This window comes from Takifugu flavidus, chromosome 1 (genome assembly GCF_003711565.1).
Source record: "Takifugu flavidus isolate HTHZ2018 chromosome 1, ASM371156v2, whole genome shotgun sequence".
Taxonomy (NCBI): domain Eukaryota; kingdom Metazoa; phylum Chordata; class Actinopteri; order Tetraodontiformes; family Tetraodontidae; genus Takifugu; species Takifugu flavidus.
Window position 1 is genome coordinate 14,723,571 of NC_079520.1, and position 24,564 is coordinate 14,748,134.

The 24,564-nt window shown below is 43.6% G+C and overlaps 1 protein-coding gene across 1 annotated transcript; it reads right to left on the reverse strand.

The window, feature by feature from the left end:
• Window positions 1-247: 247 nt before the first annotated feature.
• Window positions 248-24,140, reverse strand: itgb5 (integrin, beta 5). Its single transcript, XM_057028295.1, has 16 exons — window positions 23,634-24,140; window positions 22,817-22,902; window positions 22,503-22,704; window positions 22,139-22,388; window positions 21,356-21,524; window positions 20,775-20,936; window positions 20,289-20,384; window positions 20,107-20,196; window positions 19,405-19,539; window positions 15,197-15,371; window positions 14,120-14,374; window positions 5,736-5,958; window positions 4,384-4,484; window positions 3,024-3,143; window positions 1,790-1,956; window positions 248-1,677 (listed from the first exon to the last, which is right to left on the reverse strand). Exons 1-16 carry the CDS (start codon window positions 23,710-23,712, stop codon window positions 1,582-1,584), a joined length of 2,406 nt encoding a protein of 801 aa, XP_056884275.1. The 5' UTR covers window positions 23,713-24,140; the 3' UTR covers window positions 248-1,581.
• Window positions 24,141-24,564: the final 424 nt, after the last annotated feature.

The window sequence follows — 24,564 nt, forward strand, 5'->3', positions numbered from 1 at the left end:
AGCATCCCTATCAAAGAATGTTGAGTGACATTTGAATTCTATCTCTTACCAATCGTGATACATGTTATTTTTACAACATTACCACAAACAGGAAAAATAAGTTGAAGTAAAATATGAGATGTGATCCCTCTCTTTCAGAAGTTGTTCCTCAAAATCCAAAACGTTTCTCATTAATCTGCATCTATCGCTGCACCACTTCCTCAGTCGCCTTCCCTTTCCCCGTCTCTCTCGCAATGAACACAGAAGATGCAGAGCAAAGAGAATTTTATTCTTTGTGAAGCCCTTTTCCACAGTCTGGAGACATGCTGAGAAGGGCAGCAGCATGAATGCACAAGAACATTTGTAATAAGCATGTGGGTGGTTGGATCAGCCAGGCTGTTCCTGCCTGACACCAGCTCTTTATCCATGTAGGGCTGACAAACAAACACACAAGCTAAACAAACAAGGCATGTTTTGTAAAATGGAGGAATTCATAATTTTTACTGGATAATAAAAATTACTCAATTTAATTTCCAATAATATATTAATAATGGGGAGGATGATCATAAATAGAACACAGGATGGATTATATGATTGCTGAGAATCAAAGACGGTCGAAACATGAAAATGATCCAGTAAAGGGCAGTGAAGATACCATGTACACCGTAATAAAGGTCACCCAAGTCAGCAGAAAATCGATCATAAAAGACACCTAACTATACTAAAAATGAAACCCCTTAGCACCTAAATCTGTGATCACCTGGTTTAATTTCATTGGTCAGGATCTGTTCGACTTACAGATCTGTAAGACGATACTAAATAGAGTGAGAGAAATGATTATAGTACTCAGAAACACAGAGCACGGGTGAGCAGGTCCATCACTAGGGACTTCATCTTCTGGTAATTCATGACCGCAAATTTTTATGGTCTGAAACAACTGAAAAAATAGAAAAATACCTTTTCACAGCAAAATAAAGTCTGATCGTATGCTTAACTTCCCAGAAGTGGTGAGAGGGCTGCCCTGCTTTTCAAATAAGGAGCTAGGAGTGCAATTGGAGCATTCTTAAACACAAACTTCTAATCTATCCTAGACATTTGTCTTCATATTCTCTGTGCAAAAAGAAAGTCTACTGCTAAGTTAATGTTAGTAGTACATGAAACCATTAGGAGTGAGCCTCAAATAATGAGAAGTTATTGCATGTAAGATGGTACCTGTAGAATGGAGGTCTGGATGCATAGTGGATACTGGGAGGAAAAGCATTTTAAGCGTTTATAAAAAATATACTGTACAAACACGACACCCTCGCTTCACACAAAATGCTGGTTTTATGGCAGTGACGGGGAGAGTTTCTTCTTCTGGCGTGGTTACAAATTCACCACTAATGCAAATCTGTTTATGTCTCTCCAAAAAGGCTGGAATCCACATTTTGCTGCTCCTGCATCCTCAGTCAAACACAGAATAAAGAACAATGTCTTAAAAAAAAAAAAAAAAGGCCACAGATTCCCAACGCAGCATTGTTCACTGGATGAGGTTGTGTTCAGTCCACTGTCCTCCAGGGATCTGCTCATTGGACCGGTCCCGCCAAGCCCTGTGCTCATGGATCAATGCATCCCGCCGTTGTAAGGTTTTCCATACATGCTGAGGTCGGTTTCTAGATCGTGCGTGGAGACGGGCTGCTTGTACAGAGGGTTGGAGGCCTGTGGGTGACAGGAAAACAGTCCAGGAACAAAATGAGCCACTCTCTCTTTCAGCGGCCAACTCGGGGTTATTTTAAAACATCCTTAAAAGCGACGGGTTGTCGCTCCTTACCATCTCATAGCGGGCACGCGAGCGTGCACTCTGGAAGCGTGAAAACTCTCTCCAGTCGTGAATGGTGATGACCAATTTCCAGACGGCCAGCAGCACCACTCCCACAAGCAGGATACTGCCCACCACCGCCAGCAGGACCATTAGGGCGTCTGTCCCAGTGCTGCACTCTGAAAGGGGAAAAGTACGGTGGCTGAGAAGCGCAATACAAAACAACATTCATGAAACTTGAAAACATGTTTACATTTAAAAAAAACAAATAAACACAACATTTAACACTTTTACCAACTCTAAAATGAATGAACCAATAGGACAGCATGAGGATGAATGTGGGTGGGGGAACACTGTGGTAGATACTGAGTAGAGACCTCGTACAACAAGCACCATTAATAGCGTTGCAGGTAAACTGCTGACTCCTGATTGGTCAGAGCTGTCATCATCTGCATCTGTCTAGAAGAACGTTAGCAAACCACTCACAGGCATTTTACAGACCAGAATAAATGTGGTCAGACTCAATCTCACGTAATGAAATCATTAATATTTCTTTCTGTGATTCTTTGATAGAAAATCCTGGAAGCTGCAATTAACAATTATAATTTTTATATGACGACAACCCACCATGTTGCATTTAGGGGCACCAAAGACAGTGGGCAATATTAGAGTTTGTCTCTATTTTCCTGCAGAGAGCACCACCACCATGTGATCCATATGTAGACTGCAGGTTCCCGCTGAAAACGATTTGAACAACTGACGGGTGCTCAGGCCATGAATGAGGCGTTGCCTCTGCTTTGTGGCAAATATGTGCTAAAGGCAGCACAGACGTGCCATCAAGATTTCTCAAGGGGGGGATGTGAGGAATGTCATCTCTGTTGTGCGTGTACGTGTGTGTTGCAGACATAGCTGATTAAAAAAAGGCGGCACAAGGAGTCAGCAGACAATGACGTGGCCTGTGCATGTCTCACCTCATACTGTATTTATTAACCATTAACCTAAACACTGATCTGATTAACAGGTAAAACATTTCTGCAGCGTGCATGTGTATTCTAAAAGTATGTGTGAGGGCTTCAGAGGGTTTGGGTTGGCTTTTGAACACAAACACAACATGGTTTGCAAAGATTGGCAACGTTCCTGCAATATAAATGCAGCAGCACTCCTTATTTTGGTGAAAATATCTCTTAAAAATAATGCACTGGGCTGCCACATGGACGAGCATTCAAGGAGAGACAAAGCAGCCAACCTGGCTCTTTGAGAGTGGTGAGGACGGATTGCCCGCTGGTGTGCTCGGAATATGTGAACTTCATCACACAGTTGTTATCAGTCTTGTAGAGGCAAAGCACGGCGCTGGGGTCGTCTGTTTCTGTAAGGGAAGGTTAGAACATTAAAAAGAAAAGCATGACAAATGCTAATTTAGACCATAGAGACAATTTAACAGGAATTAAGATTAAAACGTTTTTTTTTCTACAATCTATAGAGTCAATCAATGTTTTCCAGGAAGTAATAAAAAGCTATTATTAAAGTAATATGTCAGGGTTTTGGCTTCGGATTGAGAAACCCACAAAGGGTAAACAACAAATCTGAGCCTGTGGAGGAAAACCAGAAACACTTGGGGATGATTGTCTTAAATTTCTGAGCTGTGAAATCATGACTGAGTCTGAATGGGACTGAGATATTTTGCATGCTCATGTTTCCAGCGGACTTTCATCACCAAAACAACAGCTCGAGGGAGGGTGAATGGGTGAGCTCATGCTGATCCCTGATCTCTTCCCACTATATTACATGCACAAAGTATATGGAATGTACATGTGGTGTCCATTAAGGCAAGTCAGACACTTGAACTAGGACTGCTAGCAAACACGCGAGATTTGGGCAGCGCTGCGGTGGGTCAGTACGAAGAGTTCTTAGAATAGTCTGAATACAAACACACCCGTATCCGTCTCCCCCACCACCAAAATACTGTAGCAAATTCAGGTTTTAGTACATTAATAAATGCTGGACTCGCTCACGTTGGCACAAAAGATGGTTTATGAGCCGAAGCACGCAGACATTTTTGCTTTCCAAGTCACACATGATGTTTTTTTTAAATAGTGACACACTGATGTTTCCTCTCTGGTGTCTGTTGTCTCTACTGATGCTGCCGATTTGATCAAATGCAGATTCTTCCACCCAGTAAAATAGCGCAGACATTAGTTCATGATTGATGATCATTTTAACTCCTTGACATCTGAGGCCAATTAGATGACACATGATAACATCGATTATGTGTCCCCAAGCCTGCAAAACTAGATCCAACCACATATTAACAAGTGACGATGTTGGATGCACACATCCTCCTGATTGATGGTGGCTGAGCTGACTTTATGGGACTGAAAGTGGCCTCTCCCATAATTAAACACCTCATAGAACCTCATAGAATTCAATAGGTTTTCAGTGAGTCACAGAAAAAACAACTATATATAGTAATCCCACAACAACACAGGAAGTCTCCTATAAAGTGAGATTTGTAATGGGTGAGTGTGACAGAATACTGGGCTCTGCCAGACAGCTGGTCAGTGTGGCACAGCCTGTCTGTATTTATGTGTGTGTTTGGGTTCACTCACTGAGAGTCTCCACGGTGATGATTTCATCCTTGCACAGACGCTGGCAGGTTTGGTTGTCTGTTAGCTGTCCAGAGTTGAAGAGACGGCACTCGATACACTCCCTGAAACACAGCAGTGCAACTTCAACCCCAGAAATCTACCTTTTAAAATGGAAAGCTGCCTCTATATCATGGGTGGCCAAATCCAGTCCTCGAGGGCTGGATCCAAGCCAGACTTTCTGTCCTACAGGTAAATACTTTGGCCTGGGGTTCCATTTACCTTGGTGAAAGCGGTTTCTCCCTGGTAGGATGCAAAACATGGCTGGATTCCAGCCTTCATGGATTGGACTTGCCCGTCAGAGGAGGTCAAATCCATTCCTCGAGGGCTGAATTTAAGACAGGATTTGCATCTTACCAACCAGGAAATGCTTTCAGCAAGGTAAATGAAACCCCAGGTGAAAGTGTTTACCTGTAGGACAGAAAGTCTGGCTTGGATACGGCCCTCGATGCCCACCCCTGCTCTATATTCATCTTTGAAAGCAAACATCCGAGACTGTATAACCTGTTTAACCTTTTTAAACTTCTGTCTGTTAGTTATATTCTGACTGTATTCCACATGCTCCTTTCCAGTTAAAACAACACAGATGTTAAATAAGCCAAAGACCTCTTGCTCAAGTAGGAAAAATGGATTTACAGCAATCAAATGTGATATATAAGCTGGCAATGTACCCCCCCCCCCCGGATGTTTCTCCATGTTTTGGCAAAGAATAATGAAAAATGTTTCTTTTTAGATATACCATGTGCCTTTATTTCATGTACTGGTCAAATGTGTGCATGACTGGAGAACCCACAGTTGAAAAGAAGCTATGGACTGTCTAAACTCCTGTCGAGTCACAGGTCAGAGGTGCTTCCATAAAGAAGGCCGCTGCTTTTGAATCCATGTGGATGTCAGTTAGGGGCAGGGTACTTCTTCATTAGATGTCTGGACCTCTTAACATTCTGATCTGCCACGCTGAGAGATGCTAGTCAAGCCTGCAGTTTGGCCGGTCCCATTTTAAGGGTCACAAATGGCACGCGAGCTATCTGGACAACTGTCTAACGACTTCTTCATCAAAGTCTACAAGAGTTCATGAACTAGTGAGGTCTGCTCTGCTCCAGGGCTGGTGGACAGGTCACTAAAGACCATTACTCAGGCCAAACAACTGTAGGGTTTTCACCTTACTTCTCATTGAATTAATCGATTAATTCATTGGTAGTTTTTACAATTTTTCAAGAAGCGAGTGAAAAAAGCAGACCTCATGAGATGTTCTTTGACTTAAAAGAAATGACAAGATTCCCCTCAAAGGACTGTTCTGTATGGAGCAGAACGCTTACCTCTTAGTAGCACAGGCATCAGGGCAGGTGGGGCATTTTTCACAGGTTTCTCCGAATGAACCCGGCTCGGTGCACTGACAGCGACCACACGCACAGCTGCCTCGCCCGCTGCACATCCGTCCATCATCAGAAATGCACGAAGATGTCTCGGTGGAGCAGTTACAGTTGTCACCAACGTAACCAGCGTGGCATTTACATTCCCCGCAGTGACACTCTCCGTGACCTGGGAGAGAGAAGGCAGGAGTGAAAAAATCATATAGGTAAAACCAAACTAGCACAAATGCTGCCAGGTATTTAACTCCCATACTGAGTGTGAACCCAACTAACACATGACTGCTACACTGATAAGGCTGAATTAGCTGGATATACTTACATTTTCTTCTGCAATGGCCTGACTTTACACAATGTTTTGGAGCTAAAGAAAAAGCCGTTCTTTTATTTATTTTTGCCAATTTTAACCTTCTATACTGGCAAACAGCAACATAGGCTACAAAGAAATGCAAGATCAAATTGAACAGCTCTGTTACTGTCAGCAAAATTTTAGCAAAATAAATGTGATGACTGTTGCGCCAAAAACCGACAGAATGGTGGAGAAAGGAGCCATTAATTTATGGCGAGGAGTGCTAGATGTTTTTCCTTTACGAATGAACTGAAAAATACCCAATTATACCTTCACCTAACCAAAAACATGGTAACATTTTGAATGAGGATCTTAAACAGTGGAGAAATATATATGTTGATGTGTGTGGATTATTGACTGGGGAATAAAAATAGATGAAGATTATTGTTATTGTGTCAGCTTTTGAAATGTCTGGAATAAAAGACAAAAAGCAATCCAGTTATTATGTCCTTTAACAGTTACCCTGCAATCAGCAACACACAGCACATTAATCGGTCCATACTTTAAAGCAAAAGAGGAGCAGAAGCCTGCAATGAAGACCTGATGTGATACAACAACAACAACAACAACAACAACAGCAGCAGCAGCAGCAGCAGCAGCAGCAGCAGCAGCAGCAGCAGCAGCAGCTGATGTTAGCTGATGAATTCAGCTAATCTGCATCCAGCACCACGTAGCTACAGCAGCTTCATGGGTCAAAGCCAGATTACCTTCACACAACACACAAGAAAATGTTTGTGCACATCTTCGACCTTATTCATAGAACACATTTAAATGGGAACAAATAGCACTGATTCATCATTACTCAGACTTTTGCAAATCTTGGACAGCTACAAAGTCTTGTCTTGATGGCAATGATTGATTTCCAGGATGTTCTAAGTTCTAAGACTTGGACAAAAGTTGCAACATAATCAGAAACATGTAAATGTCCAAAGCGCATGTGTCTCAGCTGTGATGATCGTTAGTAACCCAGTCAAGATTCCCAGACATAAAAACCATCTCCTCCTTCTCCTCCTGGGAACAGCAGTGACAGACTGAATCAGCTGCAGCTCGACGCCTCTGACCTGCTTCACATCTGCTCCCAACAGTGGGAAAACTCTCCCTCTTCCACAGGACTCTTTTGGTTTAATGATAACTGTCGACAGAAGGCTGGTATTTGACACGTTACTTTCATTTTTGAGTATTATAGCTCACGCTTTTGTGTTGTTTATCCAAAATTGGCTGGAGGGAGGGTGAGTACAAGAATGTATGTATTACACCAGTTTGGGCCAGTGCACGCTAGTTGCTCAGGTCAGGACTTGGTAGTCAGGATAACATTTCCCAGAACATCATTGAAACGTATAAACATGCAAACCTTTAGAGGGAGACTCCAGGACAGTTCTTCTAGTGCATGCCATTACAGATTCTTTTATGAAGAACTCAAATGGAATGAGAGTGGAGGCGATTTTATGAGCCAACAGGAACCGAGCCCAGGAGAAAATAGGTCAGATCTGTGTCGTGCAGAGGAGAAGCTACTGCTTCTGTGCCACATGCGTTCACGACAGTAATCAGATTTACTTCACCCCTGGTACAGCGGGGGAAGACAAGAGCCCTGGCTCGAACCCAGACTCCAATCAAACAAATTAGCGGTAAAAAGAAAACAAAGCAGTAAATAGAATCAAAATTTTAAGCAGTGCAAATGGAGACTGAAGCCATGCTGGAATTATGGCCAGGGGAGCCACTCCCAGAGCCCAGACTACTGAGGCTGACAGATGATCAGTTGAGTAGACACAACATGTCCTGAAGAGACATCTGACAACCATGTGTTCGCTCATTATTATTATTTCCACAGGTCTTTTGCTTAGAAACTGTGCTAAAGTCTCGCACTGAATAGATTTAGGAACAATTAATCAGACCATTACTGCAGAGAGCACAAAGAGGCTTTACTACGATGGAACGTCGGCCAATCCTGGGATATTTGCACTGGTACACAATGTTAAAAACAATGATCAGAAAGCTTAAGGCTATAATATAGTCAACGCACAGGTTATTCACTGATACCAGTAGTCTTAAACATCATAAATAAACATGCATTGCTTCATACATAGGAGCCTGAGCATTGGTACTGCTTGAAGATAAACCATCACATAATAGTGCAATCTGCTTTATGTCTTAAAAAGATGCCCTAGTTGTTGAGAACTGTGTTGTCAGTCTGAGTAATCAAGGACCTCATATGCACAGACATCCGTCCAAATTCACGTAACATTCGCCAAAATCTTGGCAGACACTCTGCATAGCAGTGATGTGAACATTTAACACGAGTGTAAGAGTAAATTCACAGCTGCAATGATTTCACGTATCAGCCAACCAAACAGGGCAGAGGCCAATCCTGAGGAGCGCTCGCACACAAACACTTTTATGGCCTTTTCCCCTGTTTGTTCTCCTGAGCTGATCTGGTTACTGTGTTCCACCAATATCGTCTGTGGAAATCCATTATTGATGGTTAGCACCTGTTAAGTTTTGCCCCCTGACAGTGCCCTCAAACAGTATATAATCAAGTTTTGGCACATCTTAACTGGGAAAATTCAACCATGATAAAACTTATTAACTCGTCCTTTTACAGTTCCTACAGTTCCTGGTATAAAAAGGTTATTTTATTCTGTTGATGTGCCATCATTATCCAAGTTTGAGTTGAAACAACATAACTGAGTCATTTTCATATACAAACAAACAGATATACATTCAAGTATGATCAGTTTTCAATCACTCAGTGGAAAGAAAGTGATCCTTTTCAGTTCTTGGTGCCTTTCAGCCCCTCCCAAAGTAGAATTTGGTCTCTTTATCTTGCAATTACATCCTAACCACTGACTGAGATGGTTCCATTTCTTTTGGCTGCTTTGTCAGATCATGATAAACACAGCTGTGCTGAAGGAGGATCCTCAACAGTTCTGTTTCTCTAAAATGATGCCTCTCGATTAGCCCAGACAGACAAGCAAATAGAGGCTAAATGACAGGCAGCAGGATGTTTATAGTTTAATGGCTCAGACAGTGAGCGTTTTAACAAAGACAAGGTGCTGTAGACAGTACACGCTTTCCCACTTATTAGCCCTGGAAATATGACTTTAATGTCAGATTTTGCAGAAAAATGATAGCATGGGAGTTGTGAAGAGGTTCACGGAGCACCTGCCAGCCAAAAGCAGCCCTTTTCATGTTTTTGTATGACAAAGAGCTGTCAGCCATCTTGTTTTTCTTCTTCAAAAGTACAAAATAAATAGAGGGAGGTGGAAAACGTCAAACCTTCGTAGGCTGTATTTTAGAGTAATTGTCTTAATGCATAAGTGGGACAGACGCTTGGGCCTGCAAAACATAACAACAATCTAAACAAAGTGGAGGAGCTCTGGTACCAAAGGCAGCAAAGATTACAGTGTTAGGTGGTCATAGAGAAATCCCTGAGACTGAAACAGTGTCTGATGTGATGTGGGAGCGTTCAGAGCGACTGCACCAGCATCAAATTGTTCTCTTTCAGACTCACTGTTGATGCAGAGTCAGAAACGGTCACTTCCTGTAGTGACAGTACAAACGGCCTGTGTCCCAGAGGCAGGGCTATGTTTGTAGAGCAAAAACATGCCCTCTAACCTCCTACATCTCCACTTACAGCGAGAGTTTCCATATTTTCTGCTCTCTGTTGTATCTGGAAGTGTTGCTAAATAGTTGAGGATGGTGTTTTTATTGCATTTTGACCAGTTAGTCCAGGTTTTAAGATCTGAGGTGCATCTTGAGGCCTATTTTTCATGAGGGTTGCATGAGCTTTTGTGTTAGCTCCCACAGTCCAAACACACACAGGCTGATCCTTGGCAAGAGAGAAGAGTAAATACAGTAGTGCCTGGTTCTTTCACTTTAGTCACCAAAACTGAATTTATCAAGTATGTCACGTAAAGATCACATATAATAGTGTAGTATATACATTACATTTCTCCTCCACAGACTATTGGAGGACTGGGAAAGGTTGAATTTGTCCATGACTGATATTTTAAATACATGGCTCCTTTCAGGCCGTTTTACAGTGTTTGTTCCGGGATCAAATGAAAACCTGTTAATCACAGCGGCCAAGTTTGACCCTAAATGCCGGTTAATTACTTTACAGTCATTTCGATTGAAATTAAAGCAGAGGAAATAATAAGTGACAGAGAGCTCTGTGCATTCATTTCAGAGTAGTCAGGCGAGACTAATGGAGCTTAACATGCAGCCCCTCCCTGACCATGAGCCCTGACTCCAGAACAATATCACCAAAACCATGGAGCCAAATTACACGGTGGACTGAGGGATGTTATTACAGTTCGGTAGAAGGCCCAAGCTGCTTCTTTGTGAGCTTGAGTGAAAAACAGAAAACGGTCTCACCGATCCAGGGTTAAAACCTATTTTTTTGCAGTTCAGAACCACAAATTGGGGAACCAAAATTGCTGATAATAAACTGTTAACAAGCTCATCAGCAGGCAACATGGAGTGTACGTGTGTGTGTGTGAGGTGTGTGTACGTCTGTGTGCACACGGGCGTTTGCAACATTTTGGCTGCTCGCTCAACAGAGATTCAATTTGAAACGTCACTTGCTGTTACTCATTGGAGGAGAGTGTTACTCTTCAAGGCTGTTTGAGGTCGAAGGGACAGCATATTGTTTTGATAAAAGGAAGACAAATCAGCCAGTCAGACTAATCTGTCTGCTTCTTTAAGCTCCCAGAGAAACAGGAGAAATGAACAAACATGGGGTGGATGAGTAGACTTCCTAGTTTAAAATACCAAAATCAATGTTGTGGAATGCAAACATGTTTGGTTTTGAGCATTTTGGGAGGCCTATGATGTATTACAGTGATTTTCTTAAAAACGCTCCCCCATTTTTGCATGAAGCAGCTGAAATATGTGGACAGTTCAAACATGCAGGTCAAGACCTGCTCTGCCTGTTCTCCATCAGAAATAAACAGGAGAACAACAACGTCATTGGCTGGGCCAGCAGGTAATAATCAAGGAGTGTGGATTAAAGAGATATAATGATAATAAACATAGCACAACAGTGTTGGGGCCTGCTGAGACGCCTCGGCATCCACAGGAATCAACAGAGCCAGGGAGGAAAAAAATGCAGAAGACAAGGTATTTAGAGGAATTATCACAAGTTTTAACATGGTACAATGCTGACCTTTGCTACTGCAGCAAGTCATATGTCATGTAGATGAAAACAAAACGCAAATACTGCAAGAGTGCAAACACGTGTGGTTCCATTTTTAATATCCTCAGGCTATTATAGTGACTATAACAAAGGATAAAAACAAACCTACATTTTAGGTTCACACACCAGCATATGTGACAGCTACTAAATTGATACTGAATTGCACAATCGTTTGTGAAAGTTCTCCTTTGACCCTCTTTGCAATATTACTATCTTATTATATTTATTCCAGTCGTACTCAACTTCAGCACCAAGCAACACCTGCAGCTTTCAGGGCAAATGTCAGGGTGTGACCACGCTGAGGGCGCAGCTTATTATCGAGAGAGTTTTACCTCAAAACCCTGAATCCTTTTGTCTGCTGTAGTCAAGTTCAGTCAAGTCTCAGAAAGACGACAGACGGGGCAATCTTTTAGTGTTTGCTTTCCCCCCAGGACTGAACATCCGGCACTGCTGTGTCAGCAAAACTGAATTCCCAGTTCTAGCAGGAATGAGTCTTGAAAGATGTGTGAGAACAAAATCTACAGACCGTAGTCCACACACGAGAATCAGCATATGAACTGAACAACAGAAAAGGAAAAATAAAGTCAGCAATTCACATACACACCCTATCTTAAATAACTTATGATTGAATCTTTTATGACATATCTAAGGAGTCCAAACTAGCCACATCTGACTTCCTAAAATAAGAAATGTCTACTGCCTTATTTTTAACCTTTGTGTTCAGTAGCAACATTAATGATGTTCCCACAAGCGCATTGTGATATCATGACTCAGCAGTCCTGAGGTGACTCTGGCGACCAACAATGCAGGCTTTCTGTTATTTCTGAAGCTTCACGTGTGCCTGAACATGTTTGGACTAGGAAAAGGTTGAGGTTTTCTCCCATTCCCTTTAAGTGGTTCTGTAGAGGGAAAGAGCCTCCATCATTTTTTTTATCCTGATGGCACAAACAGACTAACAAAATGAAGGGAATCTTGTGTGTGCAGCAGTTTGAGGAAGGCCAAACTCCCCAACAGTTCCCTTTAATCAGAACTGGGTTATCAGAGTCTCCACATCAAGAATCCCAGCTGGTCTAAGGCTGCCATGGCTCAGAAGATGAGTGAATAGAGGTTTGAAGAAGTTGCCAACAAAGACCTGAGCTCTGATCAATTCTTTGCCTCTGGCCCAGAGTTTTCAGTGTAGGAATCTATGTTTGTGTTTACTCCTACTGACCATAAACACTGTTAAAATGACAGACACTTTTACTTTGGCGGCCGATTATCAGGCAGAAAAATAATGACTTTGTTAGTTTTGTTTAAAGTGGCTGAAAACAAACAATACTAATAATTTAATGTGTGTGTCGTAAATAATTAAAAACCAAATGAATGACGGGAGGATCTTGAATAGAATTGTGTGATTGGGAACTCATTATAGCTCCAAACTGAGGCCAGAGTGGCAGAAGTTAGCAGACTGTTAAGATTTAATGACTGCTTATGGATGATGAGCACAAACAGTCTTTCTGGATGTGTGTGTGTGTGTGTGTGTGTGTGTGTGTGTGTCACTGCTGACTGAAGCAAACTCTTCTGGTTCTGTTGAGTATAGATAAATAGAATTGGGCATTGTGTCGGTGGATCGCGCCAAAACCAGCGCCGCAATCACAAAGCTCTTTCTGTGGCTTCGGGGGGAACAGCCATTGGCTTGGGGCCGTGCCAGCCCCCCCGATCTCCCCTTCAGTGAGGCAGTGTTGAAGCAGAAAGAGCCAGAAGAGTTCTGAACCTCGTGTTCTGGGAAAACTGCGCGCCCGGTCTGACCAGAGCCAAGGGTTCTTGTCCATACTGACGGTTTGGGGCCCGAGAAAGCTCAGAGAAAAGACGCCATCAGAGCCAGACACCGACCATCACTGCTTATTCGTGCCGGGATGGAAATGTCCGGCGTTTCATCCACCATATGCAGCCCTTCACCCGAGTTATAAGGGTATAAATAGGAATTTTCATTTAACAATGTAGAAAGATAAACAAACACGTGCACCAAAAGGAAAAAATAAATGTTTGCAGCATTAACAAGCAAAAACCACTGTGCAGCTATGCTGACTCCTGGAATTTGATATCCACGTTCCAAAGTGATAATGCATTCTTCATCCATATGAGCCTGGTTTTATCTTGCAGCTGTTTGTGTTAATGTAAAGTGCTTAGAGAGCATTTTAATTGTAACAGACAGTAAATAAATAAAGGTGAGTTGAATTGAATAAATGACTATTAATTCAAGGTTAATTAAACAACCGGTTAGTAACATTTTGTTAAGTTGTTATATAATTTAAGTACACAATACACTATATTTTGGCCTTGTTCATTTTTTTGTTGTAGGACTTTTGCTGTTGTTGGAATTCCTGGTTTTTTTAGTCTCCACCTGTCTCAGGTCTTTGAAGAGCCCAACAAAAAACACAAAGGTCTAAGCTAATATTGCAGCAGCTGTTTTGGGAGGGGTGGAGTAAAGCCTGCAGGAGTCTGAACTGCTGGGTTGTTACGGAAATCATTAAAGATCAAAACACCCAGACACACCTACAGCAAGTATGGGATCATGACCCGACGATGTCCGATTTCGCTCTTTCAGATAACAACTTCCATAAAGACCCAGACAGGAGGAGCACGCAATAAATCTGATATCGCCTTGTGTTTACACAAAAGTCAGCAATTAGGAGAGCGCCTCTGTATCTGCGCAGCTTTAGAAGCACCAGTAAACAATCCCACTTCGCTCCACCACCACATCCCTCCAACGCCGGACTGTCTTGGTGAAAACGGTGATGGTGGCCTCACCTGAGCAGAGGATGCCTTTGTGACGGGCACAGGAGAAATCGTCGCATTCGCAGAAGCTGCCGTAGATCTTCCCAAACTCCGACTCGTAGCACAGACACTGGTTGCAGCTGCATTCCCCCCGTCCACTGCAGACCTGCTTGCCCTCTGCTTCCCGGCAGGCGTTCAGGTATATGCTGCTGGCCTCTCCCTCCTGGCACTCACAGCGGGCGCCCAGGTAGCCCGGCTCACAGTGGCAGGTGCCACAATTATAGGTGCCTGGAAGAGATCACGAATGCTTTATTCTACTGCTCTGACTGGCAAGTAATAGTCAAGTACAGTTTCCTGTATTATAAGAAGATAGCCAAAACATTACTAACATTTTAATAGCCTTAAAAATTAATATCGGCACAATCTAGGAGTCCAAACTAACCATATTTTTAGTGGGTTTTTACAAATTCTAAGGTCTCCGTTAGGAATGTTCAATACCATTTTTTGTCAGACGAGTATGAGTTCTGACACTTGAATTCTCACTAATATCATGGTTTTTTTTTTGACTACTAAAGTTTTCCCAGCTGGCATAACATACCTCAGTCACTCTTGTATACCACTTAAACCAGCTCATTTATCACTGAAATGGATTTTTTTACTGGTGTAGTGACAGTTTACACCTTAAGCCTATAGTCACTTTATGGATGTACTGGCTTGCATTTTCTTTGAAAACGCAGATCAATTTCTCTGCTTTTAAACAGATTTTGTGGTTCTGTTGCTTTGAGCAGACCTTCAGTCCTGTGGAGACGAGAACATCTCATCACATCTCATCACATGCAGAGCAATGTGGTATCCTACGTAGTAAAAACTGCTTTAGCAGCTGGTCAGCATGGACGTCTCAGTCATTTCAACATAGGGAGGAACCAGTACAGGTGCTTCTGGGCATCTTTTTTTAAGTTATTGTGGCCCCTTGACATCTCCCTTTGGAGGATTTCTGACCACACTGACCAAGGACATCCCAATTACGCTTGATAGGTTCAACAGGACAATCAAAGTCCACATAGCTGGAATCGACCCCAGAACCTTGTTGCTGTTGACATTATGAAGTACCTGTGGAGCTACAGATGCTGCTGTTCACTTGAGCCGTCTTACTGCAGCCACAGTCACAGTGGTAATCCACAGACACCTCCAGGCGATCTTTGAAGCCCACTGGCTTGATGGTGAAGCTGTGGTTGGCACCATGTGGAGGGCAGCTTCTCGCTTCCACACTCACATTAAATGAAACCTGATGAAGAAAGCAGTCAAGAAATTACGGCTCTTTCCACCTTCTTCCATGGTATGTTCTGCAATATGCCCATTTTGTGCTGCAAATCAATTAGTTCGAACGCCGTTTGTAAATGTAAATATCGTGTTCAAAAGTGAAAATAAAGCGTGTTAAATGACCAGTCCATCATTTGCCCCCCAACTTGTTGAGGATCCAGCCAACAACTTGCACATAACAAAAGCAGGTCACCAACACCTGCTCTAACGTCACGCTGGCAAAACCAAACAAAGGTATAAAGAATATAGAAAAATATATAAAAAACATACAGATAACAAACATTGCATATATATTTTTTTTATATCAGACTACTGACATCCACAAGGTTTAACCGAAGGACATATTTCTCCATTATATCCCGTTTCATTGGGAAACATTCTCCTCTTTCAACATTTCAGCCATTTCTAATGGCCCAACACCATTTAATAATGGTAAAAAACAACCAGCGGCTTGTGCACGACAACTTCCCGTCAGCCTGCATGCCTGAACTCTGTGAGAATGCGTGCTGTTATGCACAACGCCAAAACCTCTCCCATTTAATTATTCTGCGGAAGGATGTTTGGACAAGATAACAAACCCAGCAGTGGTGGTTTCTCTTCCCTGCTTCAGTCTTTACATTCTTACCCACACTTGAATGGACATTATTATTAGTAGTAGGATTACTTTATGTATCACTTTATCAAAATGATACACATTTTAAGGGGAAGGCAATTTAAATATCTGAACCTCAAAATGTTTTTTTCTTTAAATGGACAAGTATGTTCACAAAACACAAATATTTTTAAGTGGATCCAAAGCAGAGCTTGTCTTTTATTCTTTTCAATCTTGTTGTCACGTTTGCAGACGCCACAGCGGTGGTTGGACTCATAACCCATGGAGACAAGGCCTGATGTGGTGGTGTGGAGACCGCAGCCTCATCCTCAGTCCCCAGAATCCCAAGGACATACAGTAGTTGTGGATTTCAAAAGTCTTCCCCCCGTCTACGTCAGCCGTGGCGATGGTCCCCTACATCTCTCTGACCACCTACACCGAGCACACCAACACCACGGCTGTCTGTAAGCACCTCTGGCTGCACGTCGACGTGCTCGGTACAGCTGACCTCCTTCCTCACTGAGGTATGGAGGCTGCACATTGGCAGAGAAGAAGGCTCTGCGGTGGGGGCCGTCGAGTGGCCATGCAGCCCTGCAGCGGGGGCTTGTGTGTTGGTAAGAGGAGCAGGGAGACCAGGCTTAAGTTCGGGTCCTTGAGCTTAGTGGATCTGCGGTGTACCAGGACCACGGTGTCCCTACCCACTCCTGATCAGGCTGCACCCGTGGTGCCATTCTTCCTATTAACCATTTTTCTACCACAAACATTATATAAAGGTTGAATGAAGCGGGGCTTTGGAACAGATACTGAAGTGCAGGGAAATGCCCCAAGGCCCTCATTCTGATAAAATCTCCTCTAAAGCAAAAGGTTAAAATATTAACAATTTACTCTCGTAAAATTATGAATTTATAAATACTTTTAAAATAGGTGCCAGTTTGCTCATGAGGAGTCCTGAGTATCTGCACTTGGTTTCTCTTCCTCAGCGACCCAAAAGTTCATCACAGGTCAATGACACTTGAGTTATTTTATCTTTTATCTTTTAATGAGACAAATGATGAAAAGGATCCGAGTCTGAAAACAACCCTGACTGATGCGGGAAACGTAACAAGTTAATGAGACACGCAATTAAATTTACTGTAAATCTAAGTCGTGAGGAGGCTCGTTCTCTGCATCATGTGGCTCATTGTGGGGAAACGCGGAGTGGAAAGTTGCAGAGGTGAGAATTTCACGGGAGGAGCAAGATGAGCTGCAATGTAACTGATAATATAGTTAAAATCTAATCTGAAAATAAATGAAATGTCAAGGCTGGAAGATTTGTCCAGACTGATGGCTGCGGTTTAATTCCACAACTGCACAAGTCTTCTTGCGACTCCACATTTTAATTATGTCTGATTAAAAAAAAAAATTAAAAGTTTTAAAAAGTTACCATGGGAACCTTTGTTTCATGATGGAATTCTTATGACTCTCTGAAATTCAATTAGCCAGAAGCAGTTCACCAGAGAGAGCCAAATAACGTCATATGACTCAAATACTTCTCATGAGTTTAGAAAAAAGGATTTCTATGAAAAACCTACACACAGAACTGGAGACATTGATATGTATGAGCCCTGCTCTGTTGGCTGCTGGTAATCTCCACCTCAGCCAGCACGTCTCTCTTAGGGCTGAACTTTCACAGGCCTCCTCTTGCCGGCCTTTGTGCCAGGTCATTGACATGCAGCGTCGGGTTCGTCGGAAAGCTCACGCAGTCGACACATACCGGCTACATCCTAACTAAAGCTTGGCAACATGCAGGCTGAGCTGCCCCCCCCCCAGTTTTCTTTCACTGCCAAGGAACAAAAGGACGAGAGCCTGAGCCATCACCCATGAGCCTTCTTTCATTCCAGGCAGCTTCCACAAAACATCCACTATCATTTTTCTTCACCGAAACTAGAAAAATATCCAAGTGTTCCCAGATCTGTCAAACCACAACCAAAACAAAATGGCTTCAAAATGCTCTCCCTTACTGTGGTAAATCATTCTGAATTCATCAGGCCATGTTGTTCACTTCTCTTTTCATTTTCGTTAACTGTGAATTTGTTAACGCTATACAAATAATTGTATGAATCAGCTGCAGATTTAAAGAACTGCAGATATGAATATGTTGAGGATGAAAAACTGGAAATTTTGATCGTCGTCTAATAGAGCCTGACATTCAAACCGTTTTCTAATCATGTTCGGTCATTTGGGGACTTCTGCTGCCACTCGATCAAAGTTGCACATGTAACTTTATTACATCACATGCAATAAAGTTGTGAAGCAACACCCAAAACGGCTGCCCTCTACTTTCGGTTAGCTACTACATGCTTCTCACAGATCACTCATGAACACTTGCTTGTATCTCAGAGGTGAAACACACACGTCTGCAACCTACACAAACACTCTGTAGCAAGAAGGGAATAAGATTATTATCGAAACCTTGTGCGAGGGGCTAAAGCTGCTGTTGTATTTCATGAATAAATCCGATACTCAGCAGTACGGGGTAAAGGTTCTTGGTCCAGACCGATTTAGATTTGCTCTTTTCAGGAAACCGGATCTCACGCAGAGACTGGGACTTGAAGCCGTGCCGTCAGAGCAGCCGCAGCACACGGCCCTGTCAAGGCTCAGGTGCTGTTCTGCACAATAACACTGTTTTAGCCTGGTGATATTGTGATGTGGCTGGTTGGAGTCGGTTCTGGGAAACAGAATGGAAGCAGCCACATTCAATGATTTCAGAGGAGCGTGCACATTAAATGCTGGTCTGAGTGCAAGAAGGCAGGTTCTGCTCCCTGCACTGAATCTCTGGGAGAGTTCTATATTGATCTCATTTTGTTGCAAAAACTTTTCTGGAAACACAGAAAGACAGAACACCTGGAAATGAGGTGAAGAGGTCAAAGGTCAAACCTCAGCGTAATTCATTGGGAAACTTGACCAACAAGCAGAAACATTTGGGCCTTGATGCACAAAACAAAATTGTTCCAGTTGAAATGAAAAGTTAAATGAATGAGCTTATCGCATCACTTAATCTTTGTGGGGGAAAGTCACATGCTAACCATTACCCTTTTTCCTCCAGTCACAATAATTCTGATTGTGCGGTCATTTCCTGTAGGCAGCAATGATTATGTCAATCCACAAATATTTAACTGAATTGGAATTGATCATTTAGATTCTTAGTTTCCCGCATCCTCGGGAATTCTCATTTCACCCTGCAGTCCAAACCGGATTCTGACTGGTCTCAATGCTTTTGCACATTGACTTCCACCTGCATGGAAATTGCCATGTTTCTTTTTTATGCTGCAAACAGATGTTATAAGTGTTTGATACAGCTAGCATTAGAGGAATGTTCAGGAGCATTGAACATCTACAGTGTGATGTGCACTGAACATGCACTTACAGTGTCGCCTATCTTTAGGTCAGCACACTTCCTGAAGCCTGGCAGTGGCATCCCATCCTGGCAGGTGGCAGTGAAGGAAAGGCTGATGTCCTCCGGATGATCCCAAACCGACAGCTCTACTTTAGACCTGATGTTCTGTGGTAAAAAACAAACCAATTCTCTCACAGGCTGTTCTGCCCCAGTCCTTTCTAGCAGGCACATTTGAAATAATAATAAAAAAACTCTGGCGAGGGACTCCACGGTCAAACACATGTCTGTCACAGAAATTGATGAATTGATTTACAGTATTAGAAAAAACTGCAGGGAGTCTGAAATGTAAAAGGTTTTGTATTATGTTGCTATTTAGCTGCCAGAGTTTATCTGAATTTTTTTTTTTTTTTTTTTTTTTTTTAAACAACCGAGAACTGTGAACAACTGTCAGAAAAATCTCCACCCTACTGCTGCTGAGTTCATTTTATCAATATTTCCATTTCACATTATTCAAATAATTGCAGCTTTTAGCAGCGGAACTGAACATGTGGCTGAAAGACTCCGCAGCACTCATCAAAATCAGCTTGTTTTCAGGCCCTTGTTACAGACGGAGGCACGTTATCTGCATCTCTGCGGGGGAAGGGTGTTAAAATTTCCCTTTTATCCGTCTGTTCGTCTCCCCCAGCATCTGTCACAGCTGCAGCGTTTTCAGCTTGGACTGGATCTACTCACGTTATAGGCGGCAACGATCAACTGAATCACATTCTTGGAATCCTGGTCCAGGATTTCCACTGTGGTTCCGGGTATGAGCGCAGTGAAATTCTTCAGGGGAGAAAGAGGAAATGGAATTAGCTGCTCGAGAGTGAAGGATTAAGTAATGAGACTTTGCATATTTAACTGTTAAATCGGCGCACCTTGTAGATGATATACAGCTGTTTTGTCACTGCAAAGATAAGGAAGATGTTATTTTCTGCCAGCTTTTCTCCCAGAAGTGCCAGAGAGGGATAATCCTGTAGAGAAAGATGGAAAGGAGCATTGTGGGTAAATTCTGGGCAAACACACCATATATAGAGCCACTCAGGAAACAAATGGAGAAAAAAAAGTTGCTGCACTTCTGACCCCAGGTCTGTTTGGCTCTGCTGTGTCCCAATCAGGAGATGTGGTTTGTTCCTCATGACGAGGCCGATTCAATTCAATGTTTTTTTCTTTTTATTTGGCAGGTGGCAGAAATCAGCGTGCCAGAACAGTCTAATCACACAAGTTCACTCAAGTCCATCAGGCAGATGTGAACCATTCTTTTAATAAAAACTGAAAAGAAACGGTGGGTTTCCCCCCATAAACAGCAGCTTTTAAGCAACATTTCCTCTGCTTTCTCAGGGAAAGAGTTATGTTTAACTGACCATCTTTGTAGAAGCGCTGTACTCGCTGTTGTCGTCAAGGTGACACTGTCCATCGTGGGGTTCAACGAGGCCTCCGAGCCTCCCATCCAGAGCGAGGTGAGGCACGTCATCAGTGGTGAACACCAGGAGGTGGTAGGCCTCCTTCCTCCAGCCGATCTTCTCCTGTTTACGGCAGATCGACTTCAATTTAGCCTTGAATTGCTACGCTTAGTGGTATAAATGTATGGAAAATATCAAGACAAGTCATGTTTCTCAACTAGTGAGGTAAACAGTTTGGGGGTAATGGGGTAAAAAAGTCCTTCCCAACTGAGAGCAGAATAAATACATGATTAATACTTTTTCATACTTAATAAATCATAACGATCTAGTTGGCCTGTACAGAAAACCATTCAATATTTTACCCTGCTCATTGCAATGGCTACTTTCGCATGGTTTTTGTCATGATACACAGGTCGTGATGTCCTCGACCAGTACAGAAATCTGCCATTTCAACAGCAGCGTGGAGTCTTGCTGGATCGTTTCTAATTTTATGCGCGGGTGGGCAATAATTTAGTGGCACAGTGAAAACCGATACTTGTCACCTTGCAAACAGCAGCCTGCAGAATGGCATCGAACCCGCCCTCCGGCGCGTCGCGGTTCCGAGACACCATCTGCTTCTGCACCTCCTCGTTGAAGCGGTCCACTTTGTCGGTCAGTGGGAGAATGTGGCGGAAGCCGAAGGTGGGGACACAGTTGGGGAACAGCTTGTATCTGGGCACAGGGAACAGGCATGGACATTAGATCACAAAACCACCAACAGATTCTGCCGCCAGAGAAGCGGTTTTCTTGTCTTTCAGATACTGGCAATGTTGGGTTAATATAACCGGCCCGCTTCTCACACCCAGGAGGGAGGCTGCAACCCAGATAGGAAGTGATGCGCGATGCAGCTGTTGAGCTAGCCGCCGCTGGAGGGGAACCACCGCGCAGCTTCGACTGAGTCTGCTGCCTTTCAGTAGCCCTCGCCGACCCAGAAGCGTGGCCATTTTGAAGAACCGCGGACGCGTTTGGGTTTTCTCAAACATCGTATTCTAGCAACTGCAGTGCATCTTATGTATGATTCATGGATCCACCAAAATAGACTGTGTGGGTACAGGAGTTTTCCTCCACAAGCCTTTTCTGCGTGAATTAATGATGACATCCTTGTGTTGAGAAGAAATCAGAATCCCAGAAATCAGAGCATTTGCACCTAATATTTTTGCTACGCACTTCTTAATCTTGATCAGGAAGAGTGTTTTAGTTAAAATAGCATTCAATTCCTATCGATGTCACCCAAATGTTAAAACATTGATATTTTCAGTCCCACCTAGAGCAGTGGCCTAACCTACCCGCTGCAGGGATTCTCCTGATATTTTTCTGCCGTGTAAGAGAAAGGGGACATGTTCTTGTCCACAAAGGTGCCGAAGCCCAGCCTGAAGTTGCTGGTGAGCTTGCCCATCTCGTGGGCCAACTTGGTGCCCAGGTTACGGATGGTTTCCAGATCATCCTTCATCGAGAGAGAGAGGTCCATCAGGTAGTACACATCCACCGGGTAGTCCTCCACCTGCCGCACCTGCAGCTCGAACCACGTCTGGCCTCCTGAACGAGCAAACACATTAAGGAAATGTTTGGGAAGAATCTCGGTGGGTCTGATGGTCGGTTACCTGGAGAACAAACAACGGTTGCCCCTGACTGAATGTGAAGGAAACCTACCAGGCCTCAGGCTGAGGGCCAGCTTCTGGGGCATGATTTGGATGACGTCATACTGGGACAGCCCTTTAGAACTGAGGGGAATGTTCTTCAGGACAGAGATGCTACTGCTGGGGTTCTCCACAAAGCGGGGCTCACACCCTCTTTTCTGCAAGTTCTGTATGAAATCACAGCGTGACGTCAGCGTCTTCCCCCTCCCGAAATCCTGAAGGACGGGGAAAAAAAAGAAGAGCGTCCCCTGTGACTCCTAAAGCGCCTAACGTGATTGGTTGGAACAGAAACATGACATAACCTACAACAATATTTCAAAGACGTACCTCTTGCGCACACCAAGCACAGCTGGGGTGGATGAGGAGGCAGTCCCGGCAGCTTGTAGCACTACCACTCGTACATATGTTGAGACCTGGGGTAGTTCGGGGGCACAGAGGGGGTGATCACAAAACTAATACTGATGCACAGAACCAAAGACTCACAGTAGCAGACGCCCAAACATCTGTGGACAAAAGGTGGCTGCTTTTCTCTTTAAGCAGCTGTTTTTGATGCTTCCTTCTCGACACGTGGGTCTGTTAGGATTTGGAACAGTTCTGAAACTCTGAATCACAACAATCTAAATGAATAAACATCCTGCCCAGTTCTGTAAAGCCAATACACACTGGTAATGGAATGTCAGAGGAAGGGGGGGTGGGGGGGGGATCAAACCATATCACCAGGTTATGCCACAGGCGCTTGTGGCTGCTGGTGGAACCGGATCACTGATTATCGGGCGATATGGCTGTTGACTGAACAGATCCCTAAAACTGTCCATCTACACTTTGGGGTCATGTTCAACCAAATGCCTCACAAATGACAAGGCACGCGACCCAAGAGTCTTTAAAATGAGAGAACCTGTGTTTGAAGACGCATGGAAAGGAATCTTACTTTCATCTCACAAGTGTTCCCTTCCAGTCCCATTTCAGACACGGAAAACGAGTCACTGTATTTAAAACTGCAAAGACGTTGATGGGTGACGGCTGGTAAATGAGTGAATTGAAGCCGAATGCCTGCACACCATGAATGAAGGTCGGTGCCACCGAGCACACGCTGCGTTTGGACGTTCACCGCGTTCTCGTGCGCCAACACCATGTTCTCTCCTACCTCTGACACCACGCAGAACCGTCTCCAGGAGCACGCAGGTCAGCGCGGCTCTCCACGTCCACGTCGCCGGGATCCACATGGCGCACAGCCCGATTTGCTGCCTTTGGTTCCGTATTATTTGACCATCAGATCACGAAAAGGGTGACGATCAATGCGAACCGCGACAGGAAAAAAACCATGCTCACACGTCAGCAGGAGAGAGGCGTTAAAGCGCAGACGACTTCCATTGTTTTGTTATTTTTTCGGTCTTGTTGACCTCAGACACGGAACAAATCGGCGAGTACCGTGTTCGTTTTGGAGCCGCCTGACGCCTTCCAAGTCTGGACGACTTCACCCATTACTGACAGCGGCTCCGACACAGATTCGCGGCCCTCATCGATCCGGTTCGAACAAAAAGCGATTAGGCGGACGCGGCTGGGAGCGAGGGCGCAGAAACAGAGCGCAGCTCGGTCTGGAGTTGCCTTCACTGACCCAGGTCCATCACGGTGCCGGAGCGTTCCAGCTGGAATCTCCGCCCAATCCCCGACTGGCGATTTACATTAACCCCTTCGTCACAACCGCCACGACGGAAACGCGGATCGTTTTGGATTTAAATCATTCGAAGACAATTGAAACAGGCAAACACAGTCATAAGGTGAACATTAAATGCAACATCAGCAAACATAGACGTAGACTTGTTAAATGACTTACAATAATAATTGTCTTACTTTTGCGATTACAGAAACTGGTTTTCTGTAACTGATTGTATTTGGTATATGTCATTAATGGAATGTAATCGTTTATTAAATGATATGTTTAGAACAATGGAGGTGAGTACGTTAGAGCGTACATGCACACTTGAACGCCACGAGAGCGACTTAATACAGTACATTACCCCCTGGTGGTGGACGAGAGTAATGCAAGGAATCTCTTCTGTGGAGCTCATAATTCA